At 41.5% G+C, this 21,400-nt stretch overlaps 1 protein-coding gene and 1 long non-coding RNA gene across 7 annotated transcripts in view; one reads left to right on the top strand and one right to left on the bottom strand.

Annotated features, from left to right (window-relative positions):
• The window catches only part of HEMGN (hemogen), a 76,404-nt gene extending 56,061 nt beyond the window's left edge, over window positions 1-20,343 (bottom strand). For 2 of the 4 annotated variants that reach the window (XM_075604568.1, XM_075604595.1), the window contains exon 1: window positions 20,152-20,339. In XM_075604568.1, the coding sequence (XP_075460683.1) occupies window positions 20,152-20,245 (94 nt within the window). In that variant the 5' untranslated portion in view covers window positions 20,246-20,339. Of the gene's footprint in view, window positions 1-20,151 lie in introns of all 4 variants that reach the window. The other 2 variants (XM_075604576.1, XM_075604586.1) reach the window with 2 other exon arrangements.
• On the top strand, window positions 9,543-20,443 carry LOC142497163 (uncharacterized). 3 transcript variants are annotated; one of them, XR_012802190.1, is made up of 3 exons: window positions 10,410-10,540; window positions 18,486-18,621; window positions 19,484-20,443. It is a non-coding gene; the product is annotated as an uncharacterized LOC142497163 (long non-coding RNA). The 3 variants fall into 3 exon arrangements; XR_012802192.1 differs by having other exon boundaries at window positions 19,454-20,443; XR_012802189.1 differs by having other exon boundaries at window positions 9,543-10,540; window positions 18,486-20,443.
• Window positions 20,444-21,400: the final 957 nt, after the last annotated feature.

Genomic DNA, 21,400 nt, shown 5'->3' with positions numbered 1-21,400 from the left:
ATGGCCAACTCCAGTAATCAAGGGCTCACCAACAGGTAAGGTTCTTAGGATATCCCTGCTTCAGCATAGGTGGCTCTATCAGTGGCTCAGTCAATTATTGACTGATCTACTGATTGAACCACCTGTGCTGAGCCAGGGGTATCCTTAAAACGTGTTGGTGGCCCTTGAACTGGAGTTGGCAACTCCTGGGCTATAGGAACCATATCTAACTGAAGCAATTTGGAAACATCACAATGGTAAACCCTTTTCAATTCAAAATAAAGTTAGAAGACTACTGGGTGATCACTCATTTTATTGTGATCAGGATCAAATGATGATGAGTATGTCTGGACACTTACAGCAAATCCCTTTGCTTATATAAAGCAGATCTTACATGCAGTGCCACTGAAGGTGACAAACGATCCAAAGCGTAGTAGGAGTGCGACAAATTTGTACTACTCAAGCTGGCCAGGACAGCAAAATATCCTGAATTTGTTGACTGATGCTATTTTTATGCCCTGGGTTGTGTTTAGCAACAAACTATGTATGAACTGTAGATTCACAACGCGAAGAATAGACAGGAAGAAAATACAGGTTGCACAGTTTGCAACAATAACAAAAAAGTGGTGCCTGCAGGAAAACTGCTTCTAGCTGCCCAACAGCCTTATGACCCCTATTCAATATGATGTGAAGCTACTTCCTCATGCTGGAGAAGATTTTAGTCCCATTCATTTAAATGAAGTTGAATTCTTCTCTAGCACTTGAAAGCAGTTTACTGTAACGGCATATTTAAAATAGGCTTAGACAAATTCAGTTGCTGTAAGTCATCAGTAATCATGACTGTCCCTATTTCTCTTTAAGTTGTCACCACAAGCCCAATTTATGGAGGAAAATACATAAGGCGTAATAAAGTGTTCTTAATGAGACATAGAGCCCTATTTCTACTAATTGGAACAGCTATGTCATAATTTAAGATACATTTAAGGCCTTATGTACTAAACAGTGCTCTGGCATAAGATACCATTCGGTATCATGTCACTTTGCGGCCAATTCACTTAAATAGGATACTGTCTGTACCAGTTGTGACGGTAGGGGGTAACCAGGCTCTTAAATAAAGGTTAAGTCTGTTTTGGTTGCCCCTGATCCGAGTATAAGGGTTCAAGAGTTAGTTCTTGGTCTCGGTAACATTGTATGTTTCAATTGTACTTTGTGTAATAAAAGTATTCTCTGTGTTTTTAACTTTCCGGGCATGCCGGCGAGCAGGGATTGCTAAGGGATGAGTTTCAAGGGGGATTTTGCGGAGAAATTGTTGTCAGAATGTGCCTAGGTAGTTGGGGTCCAGAGTTGTTGGCTCCCCTAAAAATGTGCCCAGGAATCATGCCTGATTCTTGGATACATGTAGGCACATTGCCCTGGCTATATCTCCCCTTGAAAATGCAAGCGTGACTCACCACTAGGGTACCCTGCTTCAGCATAGCCCAGAAAGGTGAATGGGGCACGGGGATGAACAAGTGTCCCTGTAACTGAGGTGATCCCTAGGTTAAGGGGGGTACCCCAGCTAGTGCCCAGGTGACCCAGAACCTGTGTTGGGTTTGTGGGTGCCCCAGCCATACATAAGGTTGTGGGGGGACTCTCAGAGTCCTGACTAAGTCCCAAAAGAAAGTGTAAAGGGAATAAGGCTGATAGGAATCTATTCTATTCCCCATACCCAGAGACTTAGGAATGTATTAGAACTATGTTTTATTAAATGTATTATAAAATAATGTGCTTGGGACTTTCGGAACCGATGCCCAAACAGACTGCCAGGGCTAACCCATAGGCGCCAGTAAGTCTGCTGTACAAAGTTCAAAGTAGTCAGAGATGCCAAAGGTGTGAAAAGCATTTGGGCAGCAGGGTAGAGCTCAAGTACCCAGGTCCGTGGAATAATGGCAGTCGTCCGGCCTGCCAGTTGATCTGCCAGACCTAGTGGAGCCTGACACAGCAGGTGGCATTAAGATACTGCTGCGGCACAGTTTATTCGAGCATTTGCCCGTTCTGTGCCGCAGCAGTAGCCTGGCGCGCGCCCGAGTGTGACGGGCGCGCGCCGAAGCAGCGGAAGAGCGCCCTCCGATCGGGGCGCTCTCCCTACCGCTGCCGGGTCCGCCGGGTCCCCCGGAACCCCCTGCCGCTGTCCCGCGATCGCGGGACACCAGGGCTCCCTCGGGGAGCCCTGGACGCGCGTGCAGGGGGCGCAGGCTCCCGAAGACGCGTGACCGCGCGTCTATGACGCGCGGCACGCCGAGGGGCGGCCACTAGCAAGCCGGGAAATCTCCCGGCTTGCGGATCTGGCCGCACTGCGATAAAGTGTGTCGCCAGTGTAGCCATCTCTGTCCCTGGCTAACTTGCACATGTCCCTTGACAATTTTATATTTCCTGCTGACCCAGCTTTTCATACCGGCTTGGCTCTGATTGGCTGCTGATTTTCATGAATGAAACTCAGAATACTATAAAGAATGTGTGAGCCAATGAGATTCAAGTTCTCCGGTAGAAAGAGCGCGGGTGGGCTTTTCAAAGTTGCTCTTGTGCGAATAATAGAGCAACCGGCTTCAATTTCAAGCCAGAAAAGCCTGCCTGCCAGATTCTAAGTCCTGACTTTTGCGTCCAGGTTCTCATAATCGAACGTAGCAGACGCAGCTTGGATCTGATGCCGATTTCAGTTCCAGAGGATCGGTGGTAGCTCGCGGTCAAGAAAGTTCAAGTTCTCAGAAGAGAAGGGAGCGGTGGAGTGTGGAACTTCACGCCGTTTTGGGAACCAGGAGATTCCGGGCTAAGTCCCGGTAAGGGTTAAACTGTTATTTAGAGTTCCCTGCACATAGGTAAGTCTAGTTTTAGACCTCAGACCCCCAGTAAGTGTGTATTTTTGTCTGTATTTTGTGTTCCATTGTGTGTAAGCGAATTTGTGTGAATAAACTTAAATTTATTTCATTATCTTGTTTTACTCAGTGAATGGTCCCAGTTAAAAAGGTGTAAATTGCCTGGTCTCCTGTGACACCAGTTATCTATGGGCCCTAATATCAGAACAGCAAAAAACAGGGAGAATCCAAGACGCCCAATAAATCTATCCTTAAATGGCAGGGGGATGCCTCAAGTTTCGAATCAGACGGTTCGGATTACAAGAACCGCTCACTTGGTGTTTCATTTTGTGATACTGATGATGATTGGCGAGCGAAATCTACCTCTCCTGAGAATGGCTTTCTTCAAAAATCTATAGCCATGTCCTCAAAGAAAGAAGAAAGACCATCATATTCCCTTTTTCAACAGGAGTCAAAAAACGAAAAAGGACAAGGAGATCATCCAAGAAGAGGAGGGGGAGGAAGAGGGGGGTCCAGAGGTTCGAGCAAGAGAAAAAAATATGCATAGTGATTGAAGTGGTTAATGTTATTAATCTTTCCTTCAAGGAGCTCACGAAAGAGCAGTTGTTAGTTCTCAACAGAGGACTGAGTTTTGCCCCCTATTAAAATTTTAATTTATTCAACACTATCATTGACCTCCAGAAGTTTATTCGTAAACTGTCACTAAAGAAATACTTTTGTAGACGTGGTACTGTACATCAGAGGTTCCACTTTATTCTGTGACAAGAGATTTATTAACTGGAGGGGACAGTGAGGTAGAATCGGTAGGGGGTTTAGAATTATCCTCATTTCGTGAGCAATGTGATTTGTCTGATCTTACAGATCTTTATGCTGAACAATATCAGGAGTTAGATCCTGAGAACCCTTCATCATTCAGCTTCTTTGGTCAATTACACTCGGTCTTAAGAGGAAAGCTACATTTTGTCCTCAAATTTTTAATAATCATAATATTAAGACTTTTGAGAAGCTGGTTGAGAGGGATCTCAGGTTACTGGCTAGGGGTGTCATACCTTCAGGTGTCCCATTTTGTGATAGAACTAATCTTACAGATGTTGAATTCCAAGAGATGCGTGCTCTAAGAGATGATAAATCCATTACCATTAAGAAGGCGAAGGGAGGGGCCATTGTGGTTCTTTCCTCTTCAGATTATCAGGAAGAGGCGTTGAGGATACTGGGAGATATTGACTCATATAGGAAATTGACTCAAGACCCTACGGCAGAGTATTTAATTCTTTTGAAAGAGTTACTAGACGGGGGTAAAATCGTATGTGTTTTAAATTCTAAGGAGTATGAGTTTCTCTATAATGCCTCACCGATTGTGCCCATCTTCCACCATCTCCCAAAGATCCATTAGTCACTGGTCCGCCCCCCGGGGCGGCCCATTGTGGCTAGTATTGGATCTTTGGGAGATGGATTGTCACGCTATATTGATGGCTATTTACAGCCTTTAGTTAGGAGTCTGCCCTCTTTTCTGAGAGATTCTATGGATTTGTTATCTGCTATTAAGAATATTCTCTGGCAAAGAAATTTTAGATGGGTCACGATGGACGTGATGTCGCTCTATTCTATCATCAATCATGATCAAGGTTTACAAGCAGTTCAATTTTTTCTTGAGGCTTCAACATTATCTATTTCACTGTGTGCGTTTCTTTTAGATTCTATCACGTTTCTTCTCACTCACAACTATTTTTCTTTTGATGCACAGTTTTACTTACAAACACGGGGGACAGCTATGGGGACGTCTTTTGCCCCCTCTTATGCTAATTTGTTTATGGGTCTTTGGGAATCCACTCACATTTTTGGGGATAATAATTCTTTTTGTCATCATATTATTTTCTATAAGCGCTATATTGACGACCTTATTATGATTTGGGACGGGGATTTGTTGTCACTGAACACTTTTATTCAAACATTACACATTAATGAATTAAACCTCAAGTTTACATATGAGGAGCACTTTAATAAAATTAATTATCTAGATATTACCCTATTCATTGATACGTTAGGGAATATTCAAACAGACATCTTTAGAAAGCCTAATTCAAGAAATACATTGCTAGAGGCAGATAGTAGTCATCCAAGATCTTTGATCCGCGGTATACCGAAGGCCCAATTTCGGCTTAGACGTCTCTGTTCAAATGAAGAGCTATTTGATCAGCAAGCTGAGGTCCTAAAAAATAGATTTATCTCTAGGAGATTCAAACAAGAGAATATTGAGGTAGCATACAGGAACGCAAAATCATATACAAGGGCGGAGTTGCTATTGCAGCCTTTAAAGAGAGATAAATCTAGACATAAAAAAAGAACATGAGATAGATGGAGGTAAATCACCTCTGTTTGTGACCCAGTTTAGTCGCCAGGCAGAACAAATACGTTCTATCATTTATAAACATTGGGGGACCTAACCTTAGATAAGGATTTATATAGCTCATTAAAACAGGGGCCAGCTATTACATTTAGGAAGGCTAAAACTTTGTCTAGCTTTTTGTCACCTAGTCTATTTAATTAATCCATTATAGAGGATAATAGACTAAGAAAAATAAGGGGCTTTTTCAAATGTGTCAAATGTTGCATCTGTTGCTATGCAAAACCTATCAAATGTGTTGAGATCATTTATCCTTAAAAGAAAGGTGAGGATCCCATGCTCTATTAATTGTGATTCAAAATTTGTGGTATACTATATCACCTGTGACTCTCACTCTCTCAGACAGACAGACAGACACTCTCATTCCCTCAGACAGACAGACACTCTCACTCTCTCAGACAGACACTCTCTCTCTCACTCTCTCAGACACTCTCTCTCTCAGCCCACCCACCCCCTGCAGCCCATTTTCACAAAAGCAGCCTGTTTTTCACACCCACCACCCACCCCCTGCAGCCCATTTTTCACAACCACCCACCCACCTTCTGCAGCCCATTTTTCACAACCACCCACCCACCTTCTGCAGCCCATTTTTCACAACCACCCACCCACCCCCTGCAGCCCATTTTTCACACCCACCCACCCCCTGCAGCCCGTTTTTCACACCCACCCACCCCCTGCAGCCCGTTTTTCACACACACACACTCACCCCCTGCAGCCCGTTTTTCACACACACCCACCCACCCCCTGCAGCCCATTTTTCACACACCCACCCACCCCCTGCAGCCCGTTTTTCACACACAACTGCAGACCGTTTTTCACACACACCCACCCACCCCATGCAGCCCATTTTTCACACACAACCACCCACCCCCTGCAGCCCGTTTTTCACACACAACCACCCACCCCCTGCAGCCCGTTTTTCACGAGGGCTATAAGGAGCTGAATCAAGACTACTGAAACTACTCTTTGATAAAGCGCCCTTGGCGAGAAATGCGTTAGAGGTTTCTCTTTTTAAACTACAGTAGGCATGTTTAAATAAAGTTTTTGTTATTTTTTTCTATTGGCCTCCAGTTCCACGTTTTTTGCTGTGCTCTTAGTTTTCCTTTTTCCTTATCTATGGGCCCTAAATGCTTATGCTTGCAACGCTATTGGTGAAAAGTTATAAATATCAAATTGTATACAAAGTAAAACGAAAGAAGTTCCTGTATAGGAATCCTCATAGATATTTAGCAAACTTCACAATAAAGTATTTACCAGCTTGGGGAACTGCCCCACTAAATTTGTCAGAGAATGGCCATGCATGAAGTTTGATACCACACTCGCTACCATATAAACCAGGCCTGCACAACTCCAGTCCTCGAGGTTCGCAAACAGGCCAGGTTTTCAGGCTATCCCTTCTTCAGCACAGCTGGCTCAGTTAGTGGCTCAGTCAGACTGAGACACAAATTGAGCCAGCTGTGCTGAAGTAGAGATATCCTGAAAAACCTGGCCTGTTTGCAGCTCTCGAGGACTGGAGTTGTGAAGGCCTGATATAAACCATATTAATAATCAACAGGAGAGACCTTCTGCATTGTGACATGATAATAGTCAGGATGTTTGCGATCACAAAGTGATAATGTGCTAAAACTATTTATCCACCTTAAGGCCTTGGCCATGTTTGGCGCTTGCTGGCGGAAGCGTGCTGATGCGCGCTCCCACTCAGCACTGAGCCCCTAGAGCTGCAATTAGAGCGGCTTTAGTAGGGGCTCACCTGCGCTTCCGCGAGCTTGCGGAAGCGCAGTTTTTAGGGGAATTTAAAATTCCCCCGCTTGCCGGTGAGGCAGGCCGGTCACGTGAGCGGTTCGCCCAATGAGGGCAAACCAACTCCGTAACATCACTGGCCCGCCCCTGGCCAGTGACGCGCCAGCTCCCAGACCACCCCCGGACCGCCCCCTGACGGCCTGCTGAGAGCGCTTGCGGTAAGCAACTGCAAGGCCAGGAAAGCACCCGCTTTCCCTGAGCCTCAGCGTGCCTCTGCACGCCAGCGGTAAGCGTGTCCGAGGCCTAAGAGTGTTTTGGCTTTAAAATAACATGAAGAGAATCATTTGCCAACCCTCCCCCTGAAATAAAATGCACCATATTTACGAAGCGGTGTATGCCATAAGATACCTTGTGGTTTAAGGGAATGGGTCACAAGGTTTCTTCCCACGAAGGAAGGTGTCTTATGGTCAGGACCCGGGGCCCGGCCAATCGGTGCTGCAAGTTGAGTCCGGCTTTCATTCCTCTCGGGGCCGGGCCCAGCTCTCCTTCAACTGCAGGCCTCTTCCTTCTCTGTCCCACGCCGATCTTCCAACGCCAGCACGCAACGGCCTTTGTGACATCAGCGCACAAGAAGTAAGTTTGGCTCAGCTTCTGGCGTGCGGCAGCAATGGGTGGCCCGGTGTGCAAGCGCGCCAGCGCGCCAGTGTTGCAAGCACGTGGGACAGAGTGGAAGAGGCCTGCAGCTGAAGGAGAGCTGGGGCCCGGCCGCGAGAGAACCGGCAGCCGGGCCTGGCCAGAGGTAGGCCCAACATGAAGCACCACAGACATCGGCTGGCCTGACCATCCGCAAGATTTTTTTAAGTATTGGTGGGGGGGAGAGGGTGTATTTTTAATATGCATTGGAGGTTTTTTTATATGTATTGTTTTTTTTTTTTATATATATGTATTGGGTTTTTTATATGTATTGAGGTTTTATATGAATTAGTTTTTTTTTTATATGTATTTTTTTTAAATACAGTATATATTGTTTTTTTTATATGTATTTGAGGAGTGGGCGTTATATGTATTGGGTTTTCTTTTGTGTGTGTGTGTGTGTGTATTTATATGTATTGGGGAGCTGGTTTTTTTGTATGTATGTATGTATATATATTTATATGTATTGGGGAGCTGTTTTTTTTTTGTATGTATGTGTAACTGTGTTTTCCCTGGGCCCTGCTTATCCTGACCCATATGTAAGAAAATCCCCCAATTACATGGATGTGTATTGTGTGGTTCACCTGCTGGCTTACAGGACTCCTGAGTCTCCCGCTGGGTGTTAGTGGGGATATCAGCACGACAGGCATCTGAGGTAGTGTGTTCTGAGTCCTACTCACATACGATGCAGCGCCTCCACCCCATCAGTATCTCTGCGGCCGCAGGGGGATGTATCTGATGGGGACCTCCTCTGTGGTACCTCTTTCTGTAGAATGACTCCACACTCACACAGAAGGGATGTAGTGAACAAGGGCATCTTTATTGTCATCTTTCCAGGCAGACTGCCCCTCATAGTGGTAGTGCTAGCCGCTCATCCTGTTGGAGTACATTCCTCTCAGAAGGTTCCTCCTCTCTTAATAGAGTTGGCTCACCTCTCCCTTAAGGGAGATCACCATCTGTGCCAGGTCCCTGAACACAGTGTGTAGTCAGCTAGCACTTCAATCTGACAGCCTTGAACTGCTGCAGACACTCCTTGTCTCTCCTGGTTAACACTCTAACTTTTGGCAGTGCTGTGTCTTATATAGACTCAGAAACAGACTCACCTCTGTGTCACTAACAGTGGACACAGAGCATGTTGTCACTTCCCTTGTGTACATATGACACCTCACCAGGGTGTGAGGGCAAACCTCCATGATTGTTGCTGGCAACCCTACATACTTACCAGGTTTACTGCCAGCATGAGAAAGAGCTTTATACCATTTTTATACATGGCTACATATATATATATATATATTGTGAGAAAAAGAGATGACCCGCATCCATAAGACAAATTAAGGCAACTAAAAAACCGACAAGGTAAATCTAAATATAATAATCCAAAAAAATTACATCGGTAGCCCGGCACTTTTGTCTGACACATACATCAGACTTCACTCTTGTACAGGCATTTGCCATTGAGAAGGTGAGCCTTGGGCTAAGAGGTGGCGATTTAGAGAGGGCTTCTGCGCAGGGAGTCTAGGTGGATCGTCCAAATGGACTCGATGATGCCACGGGGCCTGAACGACTACCTGGGCTTCTCGATGTTCCTATAGACGCCACCCACAGCCCCCAATTTTGATGCACCCTTTTCTTATTCACTTATATTTGTGTTTATTAAATTGTATGTGATGAGAATGTCATGCACCTCCCTTTCTCTCTTCTTTCCGCCTTTTTTCCTATTTAATCATAGAGTCCTGGGTTTGAACCACACAGGATCATCAAGAATTTGGGACTTGATTTATACAGCAACCAAGATTGGACTAAAATCGCACGAATCTACATCAGAATAAAGAGGAGAACAATTTCATGCATTTTCCTGTAAAGACTATACAAAACTAAGTACTATATCTGTACTCATTTTTTTTGGCTATACCATGCCATTATGTTCATTTACCTACTGTACACATAGGTGGAGCATATGGAGAGACTATAATATATGCTTCATTCCATAGATTTCCAACTTCTGAGTATGACTTTTTCGGGGAGTTAGGGGGACAAATTTGGTGTACCCTATTACAATCTGAAACTGTACTAGATAAATCCCCTCAGAATTATTCAGCACTAAGTATTCTAAATTCTGATGTCTCCACATGTGTATATATGATGTTTAAAATATATGGCAGTAAAATGATTATTAATAACTACAGAATTCCATCTCGGCTTTAATAATGGTATAGTTGGCACTTCAAGTGATCTAACTAATGATGATGCAAGTTTTGATATACTTTTTGAGAGTACTCTAAATTCATTATTATCTGCATTTTTCATCCCTATGACTGAACCATATATATTATCTTTTTGTGTGCTATTTAACTATTGCCTATGATTGGTTTATGCTGCTAAATTACAAATATCAATATACCCATTGCAAATGTGATCTGTTTATACCCTCCTTCTAACCATGTATATTTTACTGGCAACATTATTCTGTTATCCTTACTTAGTATGCAACTGTCCCTTTAATACAACCTAGTGGTGAGCTAAGTACACTGCGCATGTGCACGACTCAGGGCTGTATTAGGACCATTACAGAAACAGTGATTCTGTCTATACTTAGGGCAGGCATGCGCAGTAAGGTGGTTTGAAGTATCAACTAAGGGCAACACTTGCCAGCTATGCTGTGAGTCAGCAAGGGGCGCCAGTGACGATTAGCAATGATGTCACGGACATGTGCAGTTATAACCATTAGGTCCGCTTTTGCCAGTAGTATCTGAGGGCAGATACTGACATAGTAGTGTAGGCGACGGTCCTGGAATAAACGCAGGATGATGACGTCATGCACATGTTTACTGTGTATCTGGAAAATTGAGCAGCCAGCACTGCCCTCATTAAGGTAGGTGTTGACATGGCATACCCTTATCATTGGTCCTTTGGCTATGACAATGTCTGCAGGCTCATTATACCCATCTGTTTACCCTTTATTATTCATGTTATCAATCACAACAGGTGGCACCACTCACTAGCCCAATTATATCCCTATTTAAGATGCATGTTACAGTGCCTACAGTACCACTCCCAGTAGAAGGCTAAGGCCGAAACGTGTAGGAGCAGGTCCAGTAGGCAGGATCCCCTGTTTTGTCCCCCCTTGGGACATGGTCACGTGCTGAGAGCTTTGCTCCTTGTTTCCTCCCCAGACACTGCTGAGTACCTGACTTGAGGTGATGTATTGTGTATTTTGCTGCTGCAGATTATGGTGTGCAATTTTGACTATAACATGTGTGCTGTACATTGAGTTTTACTGACACTGCATTAATCTGTCTTTATCCCAGATTTAAGGGAGATTGAAGTGTATTGCTCTCTCTGTATTTTCCACGCTATTTAGTCTCTATCTGCAGTTAGCTGTACTAATTCCACCCTGTCAGGTACTTTAGAGCATTTATTCTGTTCATTCAGACCTTTGTATTGTCCATTATGGGACACTCTGGTTAGAGGATAAAACAAGTTTTGCTATATAGGGGGTCCATGCCTTATTTTAAAACTTTCTGTGTTTTGTATTTTAAACTTATGTTCTGTGACAACCTTTAATAAAATTTTGTGTATTTGTACTGCCAGGCAAACTAGAGTGCTTTATTTTGGGCTATTTTTCCCTCTTGCAACATATATACATATATACATATATACATGTAGAGGTATCAGTACCGTGTTAGCCAAGCTTCAATAATCAAAAAATAAATAGATGATACCGTTCTGTGGCTAACGAAATGCTTTTATTTGTGCGAGCTTTCGAGAAACACTGATCTCTTCTTCCGGCGATGTTACAATGAATGAAGCAAGCAAAAGGTATACTTAACAACAGTGTCTATTGGAATGTTATCTGTGCTGGTCCTTCCCCCGGTGTGGATGTGTTTTATGGCTAGAGGTGTCAAAACGGGGGCTAAACAAAAGAATGAACCTGCATCGCCACAGCATCACACGCGGAACAAGAGACAGTCCTGTTGGCGAACATTTCTCTGACTCTGGCCATAAGATGAACGATTTGAGGGTTGCCATACTGAAAGGTAATCTTAAAACACCGAAAGAGAGACAGTTGCATGAATACAAATTTAGGCAACTGTTTGGGACACTTAGCAGTGGACTAAACAGAGATCGAAATTTTATGAGTCATTACTGACACAAGTGAACTCTCTTCCCATGAGCGCTATAGGCTATGTCTGTACATACTGTGCTATATGTATGCACACACAGCTGTCTCTTACACATACCAATACTCCTTGTTTTTCCATCCCTATACACCTATAGGGACCACAAAGTATCCACACACACTTTTAGTTGTGCTACAATCTCTTACATTTCCACACCCACCCACACCATTTATATCCACTCCCACTCCACACACACCTTTTGTAAAGCACTGTATATACTGTGGGCTCTCCATTCATTTTTATTCACACTGATACACACACACACTCACTTGCTTTCAGGAACCTTTTGACACCTCTAGCCATAAAACACATCCACACCGGGGGAAGGACCAGCACAGATAACATTCCAATAGACACTGTTGTTAAGTATACCTTTTGCTTGCTTCACTCATTGTAACATCGTCGGAAGAAGAGATCAGTGTATCTCGAAAGCTCGCACAAATAAAAGCATTTTGTAGCCACAGAACGGTATCATCTATTTATTTTTTGATTATATATATATATATATACATATATATATATATATATATATATATTAGTGTGTGTGTGTATATTTATATGTATTGGGGACCTATTTTGGGGTGTGGGGATTTTTGTGTATGGTGATTTTTATGTAGGTATGTATGTATGTGTGGGGATTTTTATGTATGTATGTATGTATGTATGTATGTGTGGGGATTTTTTTGTAGGTATTTGGGGGTGGGGTTTTCTGGTATATATTTTGTGGGGGGAATTGTGTGAGGAGGGGGATTGAGTGAGAGTGGGGTAATTGACATGCGGGGGAGAGTGAGAGGAGAGTGAGGAAAAGATAGAGTAAGGGTGAGATGCAGAGGAGAGAATTACATGTGAGATAGGGGGGCAGGGATTGAATGAGAGTGGGGTAATTGGAGGGGGAGAGTAAGAGGTGAGACGGAGGGGAGAGAAATACATGGGAAGAGGGAGGGAAATAGAGGGGCCTCACGAGGTGTGAAATGGGGCTCCCAACCCTGCCAATGATTGGGTGGCCCCAGTCAGACCTGTAGTCCTGGGCCCTGGGAAATCTGTCACTGGCCCTGCTTATGGTATAGCACCGCAAAGTACATATGGCCCAGTATATAAAGTATTAGAAAACATAAGAGAAGGGGAAACAATAATTAGATGTATCAATTTTAACAAATCTTGTCAACATTTTTTTTCCTTGTTTCATGTGTAAAAAAAAAAAACAGAGGTTGAAGCAAGTGAAATCATCTGTTATTTATTAAAAAAAATGTTTCTTACATTTGACCCAGACAGAAACAGATTTAATAGTAGGGCTCTTCCACTGGTGGCCTTTAGGCCAAATCTTGCCACAGAGGGTTTTCGAGTGGCCCTTGAACTGTCTGTCCAGGCTATTTTTAATGTAGTTTCGTAGGTAGCTAAGTGCAATTTTTCACACTAAAACTCACTTCTGAGCCAAAGTAATTTCATATGCACAGTAAAGATGTTATAAAGGTTTGCAAAATTTTGAAGTACACTTGTACGTCTATAATTGTATCCAAAATTACATCACAGTATTCTTGTGGCCTTTCTAATTCTAACTTTTTTTTGATGTGATGCCCTTGCAAAACTTGTTAAAGAGCCATGTTATAGACATAGATGACACAGACTATTCAATGTTATTCTTACAATTTCTATCCTATCTCTTAGCAACACCTTCTGCTGTGTACTCACTTTGTCCATCAATCTATGACTGTGTCCTGTACCTTATCTGCATGGCTGCTCCACATAACTAGCAGTGACTAATATTCATGGGTGTGATGTGGGCCTTATCTTTTTGGCTATAGTACTTCACACAAAGTCTAGCAGCAAACACCATTCATACAGTATCAGGCTGCCTTGGAGTTCAGAGTTAAAATGCACCTGCAATAGTACATGTACAGTAACAGACCAGTAAAGTATGACTCATTTATCATTTCTCAATGTGGAGCTGCTTCCCAGTGAGAACCTTTTAGTTCGATTCATTTGAATGGAGCTGCACTCTTTTTTTTTTTTTTTTTTTTTTACTAGCGCAGGGAAGAAGTCTTTAGAGAAACCGAAAGTTTGACCGCAGATACTGTATAAACCACTTGGCCCACCTAATCTGCCCATTTTCATATCTTCTGTAAAACCTCAGACCCTATTTGATCCTTGTCTTTCTTTCATATTTAGGATAACCTTATGTCTATCCCACACATGTTTGAATTCCCTTACTGTATTAGCCCCTACCGCCTCTGTTGGGAGTCTATTCCACCTGTGATAGGGGCGAATAAAGTAAGGAATCAGAGATTGTATAGGGGCCAACGGGAGAGTCTCCCTCACTTGAAGACTTTTGATATCAGTGCTTTCAATGGAATTATACAGAGGCGGACAAATTTATTCTAACTGGGCTTGTGCCGCAAGCCGGGAGATTTCCCGGCTTGCTCATTTGTTTCCCTCGGCGTGCCGCGCGTCACCGATGCACGGTCACGCTTCATCGGGTGCGTGCGCGCCATGCGCGCGTGCCCAGGGCTCCCTGAGGGAGCCCTCGTGTCCCCGCGATGTCCGGGATGGCGTTGGGGGGTTCCGGGGGACCCGGCGGACCCGGAGGGGGGAGGGGGAAGCCCCGATCGGAGGACCGATCCTCCGAGGCTTCGGCGCACGCACGGGACACCCCGGCGCGTGACCGGTTTCTGGCGCGGCCGAGACCAGGTAAACGTTAGAATAAACTCGGCCGCGACAGTAAGTATCAAGATGAAGCAATTTTCTTTGTATTGTTGAGCAAATTGCATTATCTTGGTGCATATCTTGCACCTGAGAGTATTGATGGCAAAAATGCATAGGAATTACTTTATTTCATTTGTGATAATTTGCACCATGGCAAATCTACGAACCTTTGTTATACAGTATTTGATGCAAGTCTCTTGTAAATTAGTGTAAAGCCACCTAAACCAGGAAGATGTTGTTAATACAAACATAAAAGAATAATGCACAAAGTATTATTGCAAATGGGGATAACTCTCTTATTAATATTTAGCTGACTCTTTCCACCCCATACTAATCCTTTTTGTTCTAGCACGCACAAATCTCATTCACTTACACAATGGAAACAGGATATACAGTACTGTAGATGTAATATTGTTGCATAGTGATGGCAAATTGAACAATGCTTTCAAGAGAAGGTGGGATCAGAGTCAAGGACAACTATATCCAGCATCTTAGGGCAGCTGTCATGAAATCCTAAAAGTACTTTTGAAGTTACCCATTAAAATTAGAGTTCATGCAATATCCTACATATGTGTTGTTGTTTTTTTAAATATGAATCTGTTCTGTAGTATAAGATAATACTTGCTACATTTTCCTTTTTTTAATTCAACTCAATGCCATTTTTAATGAGTTTTAATATACTGTACTGAGCATCCTTTTCTATAGTTGGTTTTAACACACTTTCCCAGCAGGGCAAGTAATTTGCAACACATTCCTGTTTGTGATAATGTTGCCAAAATTCCCAGCATTCCCAAATTCCTAGATAATGTTACCTTAGTAATATAAGGATACATTGTAGCTTCTGAGTTATATAACGTAACTTGTGGTTGTCCGCTCACCAAATCTTAGTAATATATTGAATAGTTAATCAGAACACAGCCGGTGCATAGGAATGGTATTAATACAGAAACACAAACCAGGAGATCACATAATCTCCCAAAAGATCCCTATTAGTTGCACTCCAGGGCTGCTAAAGTAGAGGGGGTGTAATACTCCCCGACACAAAGTCTAATTGGCTTATTGGGGTACACAAAGTAACCGCTCCCAACACTGTAGGAGGACAGTTACCACTAAAAACCTAGATAGGTCAAAAATAATAACATTTTATTGAACCATAAACAACGGCGCAAACTCACAGTAATAAAACCAATTAAAAATGGGTGGTGAAGTAACCTCAGCAGGGAACAAGGGATAATCCCAAAGTAACTGTATGGACAGTCCCATACTGTATGATGGTTACTAGATCATTCCGTTTGTAGGTGGACCACTAGAGAGGTGAGTATATAGTGCCTGCTTGATTCGGTTCAAATTAACCTTTTGGGTGCTAGATATCCCGAGATAGGGATTGTACTCAGATACACAAAGTAAGCTTGAGATCTCTAGTTGGAACAGGATAAGGAAAACCTCCGCTCTAAGTGTACAAATAGTAGGTAGCTGTGTATGGTAGGTGCATAAGCATACAGTATAATCAATGAGGTAGAGAATATCAGACCCCACTATATATATATATATATATATATTTCTATTGGTGAGACATACTGCAGTATGCATGAAAATGCTCCCGCAGCTTTAGTGTCACTGTGGATCCAACTTCTATAGCATATACATCAAATCCTGCAAGGTAGGTGCAGTATAGACCAAACACACACAATATTAACCCACAGATATCAGTAGGTGTGTATACGGGCTATCCACCATGCAACAGTCTAAGATATACAACAATCACAGTGGGTGCAGCTGCACAAAATTGTATAATATAAGGCTGTGTCAGTGTGTCAGCTCATAGTAATAGTCTCAGCAGTGATACCGTGTACACCTCATCGGTGCTATAGGCACCCGGCGCCCATCACAGCAAACCCGTCCCCCAGTAAGCCGGAAAAGTCTCATCCGTAACCTCCGCGATGTGTATTTGTACACTTAGAGAGGAGGCTTTGCTTATCCTGTTCCAACTAGAGATCTCAAGCTTACTTTTTGTATCTGAGTACAATCCCTATCTAGGGATATCTAGCACCCAAAAGGTTAATTTGTACCGAATCAAGCAGGTACTATATTCCCACCTCTTGTGGTCCACATACAAACGGAATTATCTAGTAACCATCAAATGGGATTGTCCATACAGTTACTTTGGGATTATCCCTTGTTCCCTGCTGAGGTTACTTCACCACCCATTTTTAATTGGTTTTATTACTGCGAGTTTGCACCGTTGTTTATAGTTCAATAAAATGTTATTATTTTTGACCTATCTAGGTTTTTAGTGGTACTGTAACTGACCTCCCACAGTGTTGGGAGCGGTTATTTTGTATACCTCAATAAGCCAATTAGACATTGTGTCGGGGAGTATTTAACCCCCTCTACTTTAGCAGCCCTGGAGTGCAACTAATAGGGATCTTTTGGGAGATTATGTGATCTCCTGGTTTGTGTTTCTAGCTTCTGAGTAACACTGACTAAAGGATTGATTGAAACTGAAAGGCTACTATTTAGTGAACCCTGGGAAGCAGGATCGTTGATGATCGATTACGGGAGAACAAATCGATTGTTAGCTTAGGTAATTTGTTTTCAATAAAGGTAATCAAAGGCAGCCTATATTAAAACAAAAATATATCATTTTATTTTTAAAGTGCTGCACAGACTGCCTCTTTAAGGTAAAAATTGCTATTCATAGAAAGCTGAAAAAAAAGTCAGAGTAGTCTGTTGCCAGCTCAACAGGTACTTTCCCCAAAAGAGGCAGGACAGAGGAATAATGTTTGTGATTGGGTTTCTTAATATAATTCTGCTTCTTCCTACTCCATTAATGATTTCTGACTATTTCAATTTCCGCCTATAATAACAAAAAAGTTGTAGATACAAAGTTAGTAAACACTGTGTGCCAGTACAAAAGCTGCTTCTCCAGTGTCACCTGGTGTACAAAAACAACAAATAACTACATGTTATTATGAAAGTGCATAATATTATAACATGGAAACAAGAAAACAACTATCTGATCCAAGGGTCATCAATCTTTGACAATCCTGCATATATATTGCACGTTTCCTTGAAAGGAATGCAATAGTCATTTGTTATTTTTCTACTTGTGTTGAAATGATCTGTGGTATATTTATGCCACCACTAAAATGAATTTAAAATATTGCTAGCACTTCCTATACCACTGGCAGGGATATGTTTATATTTGTCTCATGTCATGTCAGTTTTTTTTTTTTTTGTTTTGTTTTTTACAGATTTGTTGTAATACCTTTTTTAAGGGACCAATATGAGAGTTCTTTATACATTAACTTATAAATGTAACTTTATAACAAGTATATTTTTTCGACAGAAACCTTATTTAGAAGTATTTTAAATAGTAAGTTTGTGAATTTGGTAAGCTGAAACTTGGCAGGAGTTTGACTTTCTATAACTATTCCCATTTGAGTGATGTTTTTTAGCGTTGAGCAGATCCTTACAAAGAGCCTGCCCCTTCCATCTCTTTATACAAGTTTATTAATTGGACTGGAATAAAAACTCTTAATTCACCAGAACACCCTATCCAAATTCTCTGAGAAAAAAAACCTTAATTTCCAAAGAAACCAAAGTAACCAAATGTTTGCTTTTAGTAAGTATATTTGCATAGTTATGTTTAGAAAATTATCTATGCGCTAAGAATAACTGCCCCAATAATTAAAGCAATTATATACTATGCTTTCCAATTGTCATTAGACATCATAACAAAAGCAGTAAGAGTCTTATTCCTATTACTTGTATGAGTGGAAATATCAGTTGGAGTCCCACAGCATGGAAAGGAACTGAACAGAAATGATGTCCTATTGTAAAGCTAAATCAACAAAAGATGTATTTGAAATCTGAGAAGAGGCGCTATCTCCTTTACCACTAACTGTGTCTGAATTGGGTTGCTTTTAATTACAGGTTAATGGCAACGAGCTTGGCGTATTGAATGATAGCCTGTCTTCTCCTTCTGAGAACTGGTCCATGACCCAGTGCAAGTTCCATGGGAAATCAATGTCTCGGGCACTAAACTGCATTGTGAACATGCTGGGTAATTGTAAGTTCTTCATCGTGTCTGTAAACTCTATGGTCATCACTATTTACAAAGAATGTTTTAAAAAAAGTAATTTATTTAGCGTGATTCTCCTGGACCTAACCTATATATGAGCCAGAGCAGTGCATTTTAGTGATATTTCATCATAGCACAAATACAATTTACTTCTCCAGCAACAGGGACCAGACAATGAGCCCCATATAGGCCAACAGTGCTGTGTGCAACTCATTCATTACACTGCACTGTGATACAAATCCCTAAGGAGGTTGAGAATGATGACAAGACTGAAAATATATTTCTAAACTGAACTAAGTACAGTATGGGTGTAGGAAAATCCCTACATGAACTTGTGCAACTCTATGAATTATGTGTAGACATGTGTCACTGCAATAAATACATTTAAGCTGTGTGATACCTGGTCAGGGGTTCTCAAACCTTTCCTTATCATGAATCACTTTAAATGTTAATAATCAGTTGGATCATCATATTTACACTGAGCTCTGTTAATCACTATATTGACATATATGCAGAACATATATTTTAAAAATTCAGAACCTATACCAGCATGCAGCAGTTATAGAAAAGCCGCTGACCGCGGAATAGAGCTGCCAGGTGTGAATTTTTGATGTTGTATGCCCACCACTGATGATCCTGTTACCTGCCTTATACTATCAATTTATTTGCTAAACTTGCATCTGCTGATGTTACTGAACAATGAAAATAATTATTTAGCAATCTTATCGACCATTTCGCTTTAGAAAGCAATTTTTAGGGTTACATGTCTCAACTTTCTAATGATATTTATGCATTTAAATCTATTTTGATGCTTGTAAAGGTCAAGAAATTCCAATTGCTGTCGTTACAGTACATCTTGATACCAGAGAAATACAACATTGAAGGAAGATTTACATTGACTATTACCTTAAAAAACATAGTGTATAATGTTTACTGGGCCTACTGTACATGACACTTACACATATGTTTTGCTTTACTTGAACATTCAAAGTCCCTTAATCAAATATCAAAAAGTACCTACTCATCTAAGAAATGGGTTTCTGAAGTTCATATACAACATTATTTTATATTTTTCTGTTGGCACGGCCCTGCAAATCATTCCACAATATTAGAAGCACAAATATTTGTTCCTTTCTGCTAGCATACTGATACAGGAACAGTACAATTTTTTCACAATGATAAGAAGCAGTTACAGATATTAAGTTAACCATTCTCAACTAAGAAGACACATTATCAAACATATTACATTTTCAACCTACGGACTGACATGTGAGTGAGATTTCTGATGATCCCATTCAAATTTATTACGGCAACTGATCTGATTCAGGGTTATCCTGAATTTAAAGAGGGTTTTCTCAAAGTCTCAAAGTCTGTGGAGGTGACTGATATATTTGAGCGTGTTATCTTGACACTAATTTCTATGGAGGTAAAATAAGCATTTAAGAAGGAAAGAGAGATTAAATAAAATAGTAAATAGTAAATATTCCCTATTACTGGGAAGTTCCCATTCTTCTTTACCTGGAATATCATTCTCCTCTTCATGTTGCTCACTTGCTGGGGCAGAGTGTTCAGCCAGGTCTGAATAGTGCTGGTCTTTTTTAAAGTCCTCCATTTTTAGACAAGCTGCAAATGTCCCTCTTTTTTTTTTCCCCAATGTCAACGGCTTCAACTATTTTGTGTAGTCATATCAAAATGGGTCGTCATTCTCAAAGGAGTGTCTCACAAACTTTCCCTGCCTACCCGCCCATATTGTCTTATCTCCTCTGACCATTCCAGAATGTTAATAAAGATTTTCTTATCTCACGCTGAATGTGTGTGTGTGTCTCCCTTGTGTTACTGGCGGCTAATTAAAAATGCTGATTATTTATGTTAGTAATTTTTGAGGCCTGAGTTAGTGCAGTTATTAAAACATTTCAAAGAGCATACATATGAGGATACAAGGTGGTATGGAGGTACAATGGGGGCAAGTGCCAGTTTGACAAGCAGTGAGACACCCATAGTAAATACAGATAATACTAGAAAACTTCTAAAGACTAAACCAAGTGGGAGCAGAAAGGAAGGAGCAGATAAGATAATAGTACAGGCTGAAAAAAAAACTTAAATGCATGCTTGCTAATGCAAGAAGCCTGACAGATAAAATGGGGGAGCTTGAATTAAAGCTGCAAGGGAGCAGTATGATATCATAGGCATTACAGAAACATGGTGGGATGAAACTCATGACTGGACAGTTCATTTAGAGGGTTATTTTCTTTTTCGGAAGGATCGAACAAATAGAAGGGGAGGTGGAGTATGTTTATATGTTAAACCGGATCTAAAACCTATTATAAGGGATGATATTGATGAAGGGAATGATGAAAATGTAGAGACTTTGTGGATAGAAATTAGCAGTGGAGGTAAAAGTATAAAGAAAATGTTTGTGGGAATATGCTATAAACCACCAAATATCTGTGAGATTGAGGAAGCTAAAATACTTTTGCAAATGGAGAAGGCATCAAAACTGGGTCATGTTTGCATAATGGGGGATTTTAATTATCCAGACAGACTGGGGCAATGAGATTAGCGTTACAACAAAAGGAAACAGTTTTTTTGGGGGTGCTTAAAGACAAGCAAGGAAGCATTGGCATCTTAAGAGTGATGCATTTAAAGTGATCATTTTAAGTGATAAATATAGTTAGACTATAGTTAATGTACTTACTTTCTTCATGCAAGACAAATGGCCTCAGCTGATGACATGGATCTAATTGCATTCTCTTCACAGGTATGTCCC

This window comes from Ascaphus truei, chromosome 1, assembly GCF_040206685.1.
Source record: "Ascaphus truei isolate aAscTru1 chromosome 1, aAscTru1.hap1, whole genome shotgun sequence".
In the NCBI taxonomy this organism is placed as follows: Eukaryota; Metazoa; Chordata; class Amphibia; order Anura; family Ascaphidae; genus Ascaphus; species Ascaphus truei.
Note: the sequence above shows the minus strand (reverse complement) of the source record. Positions and strands in the feature narration are given on the sequence as shown.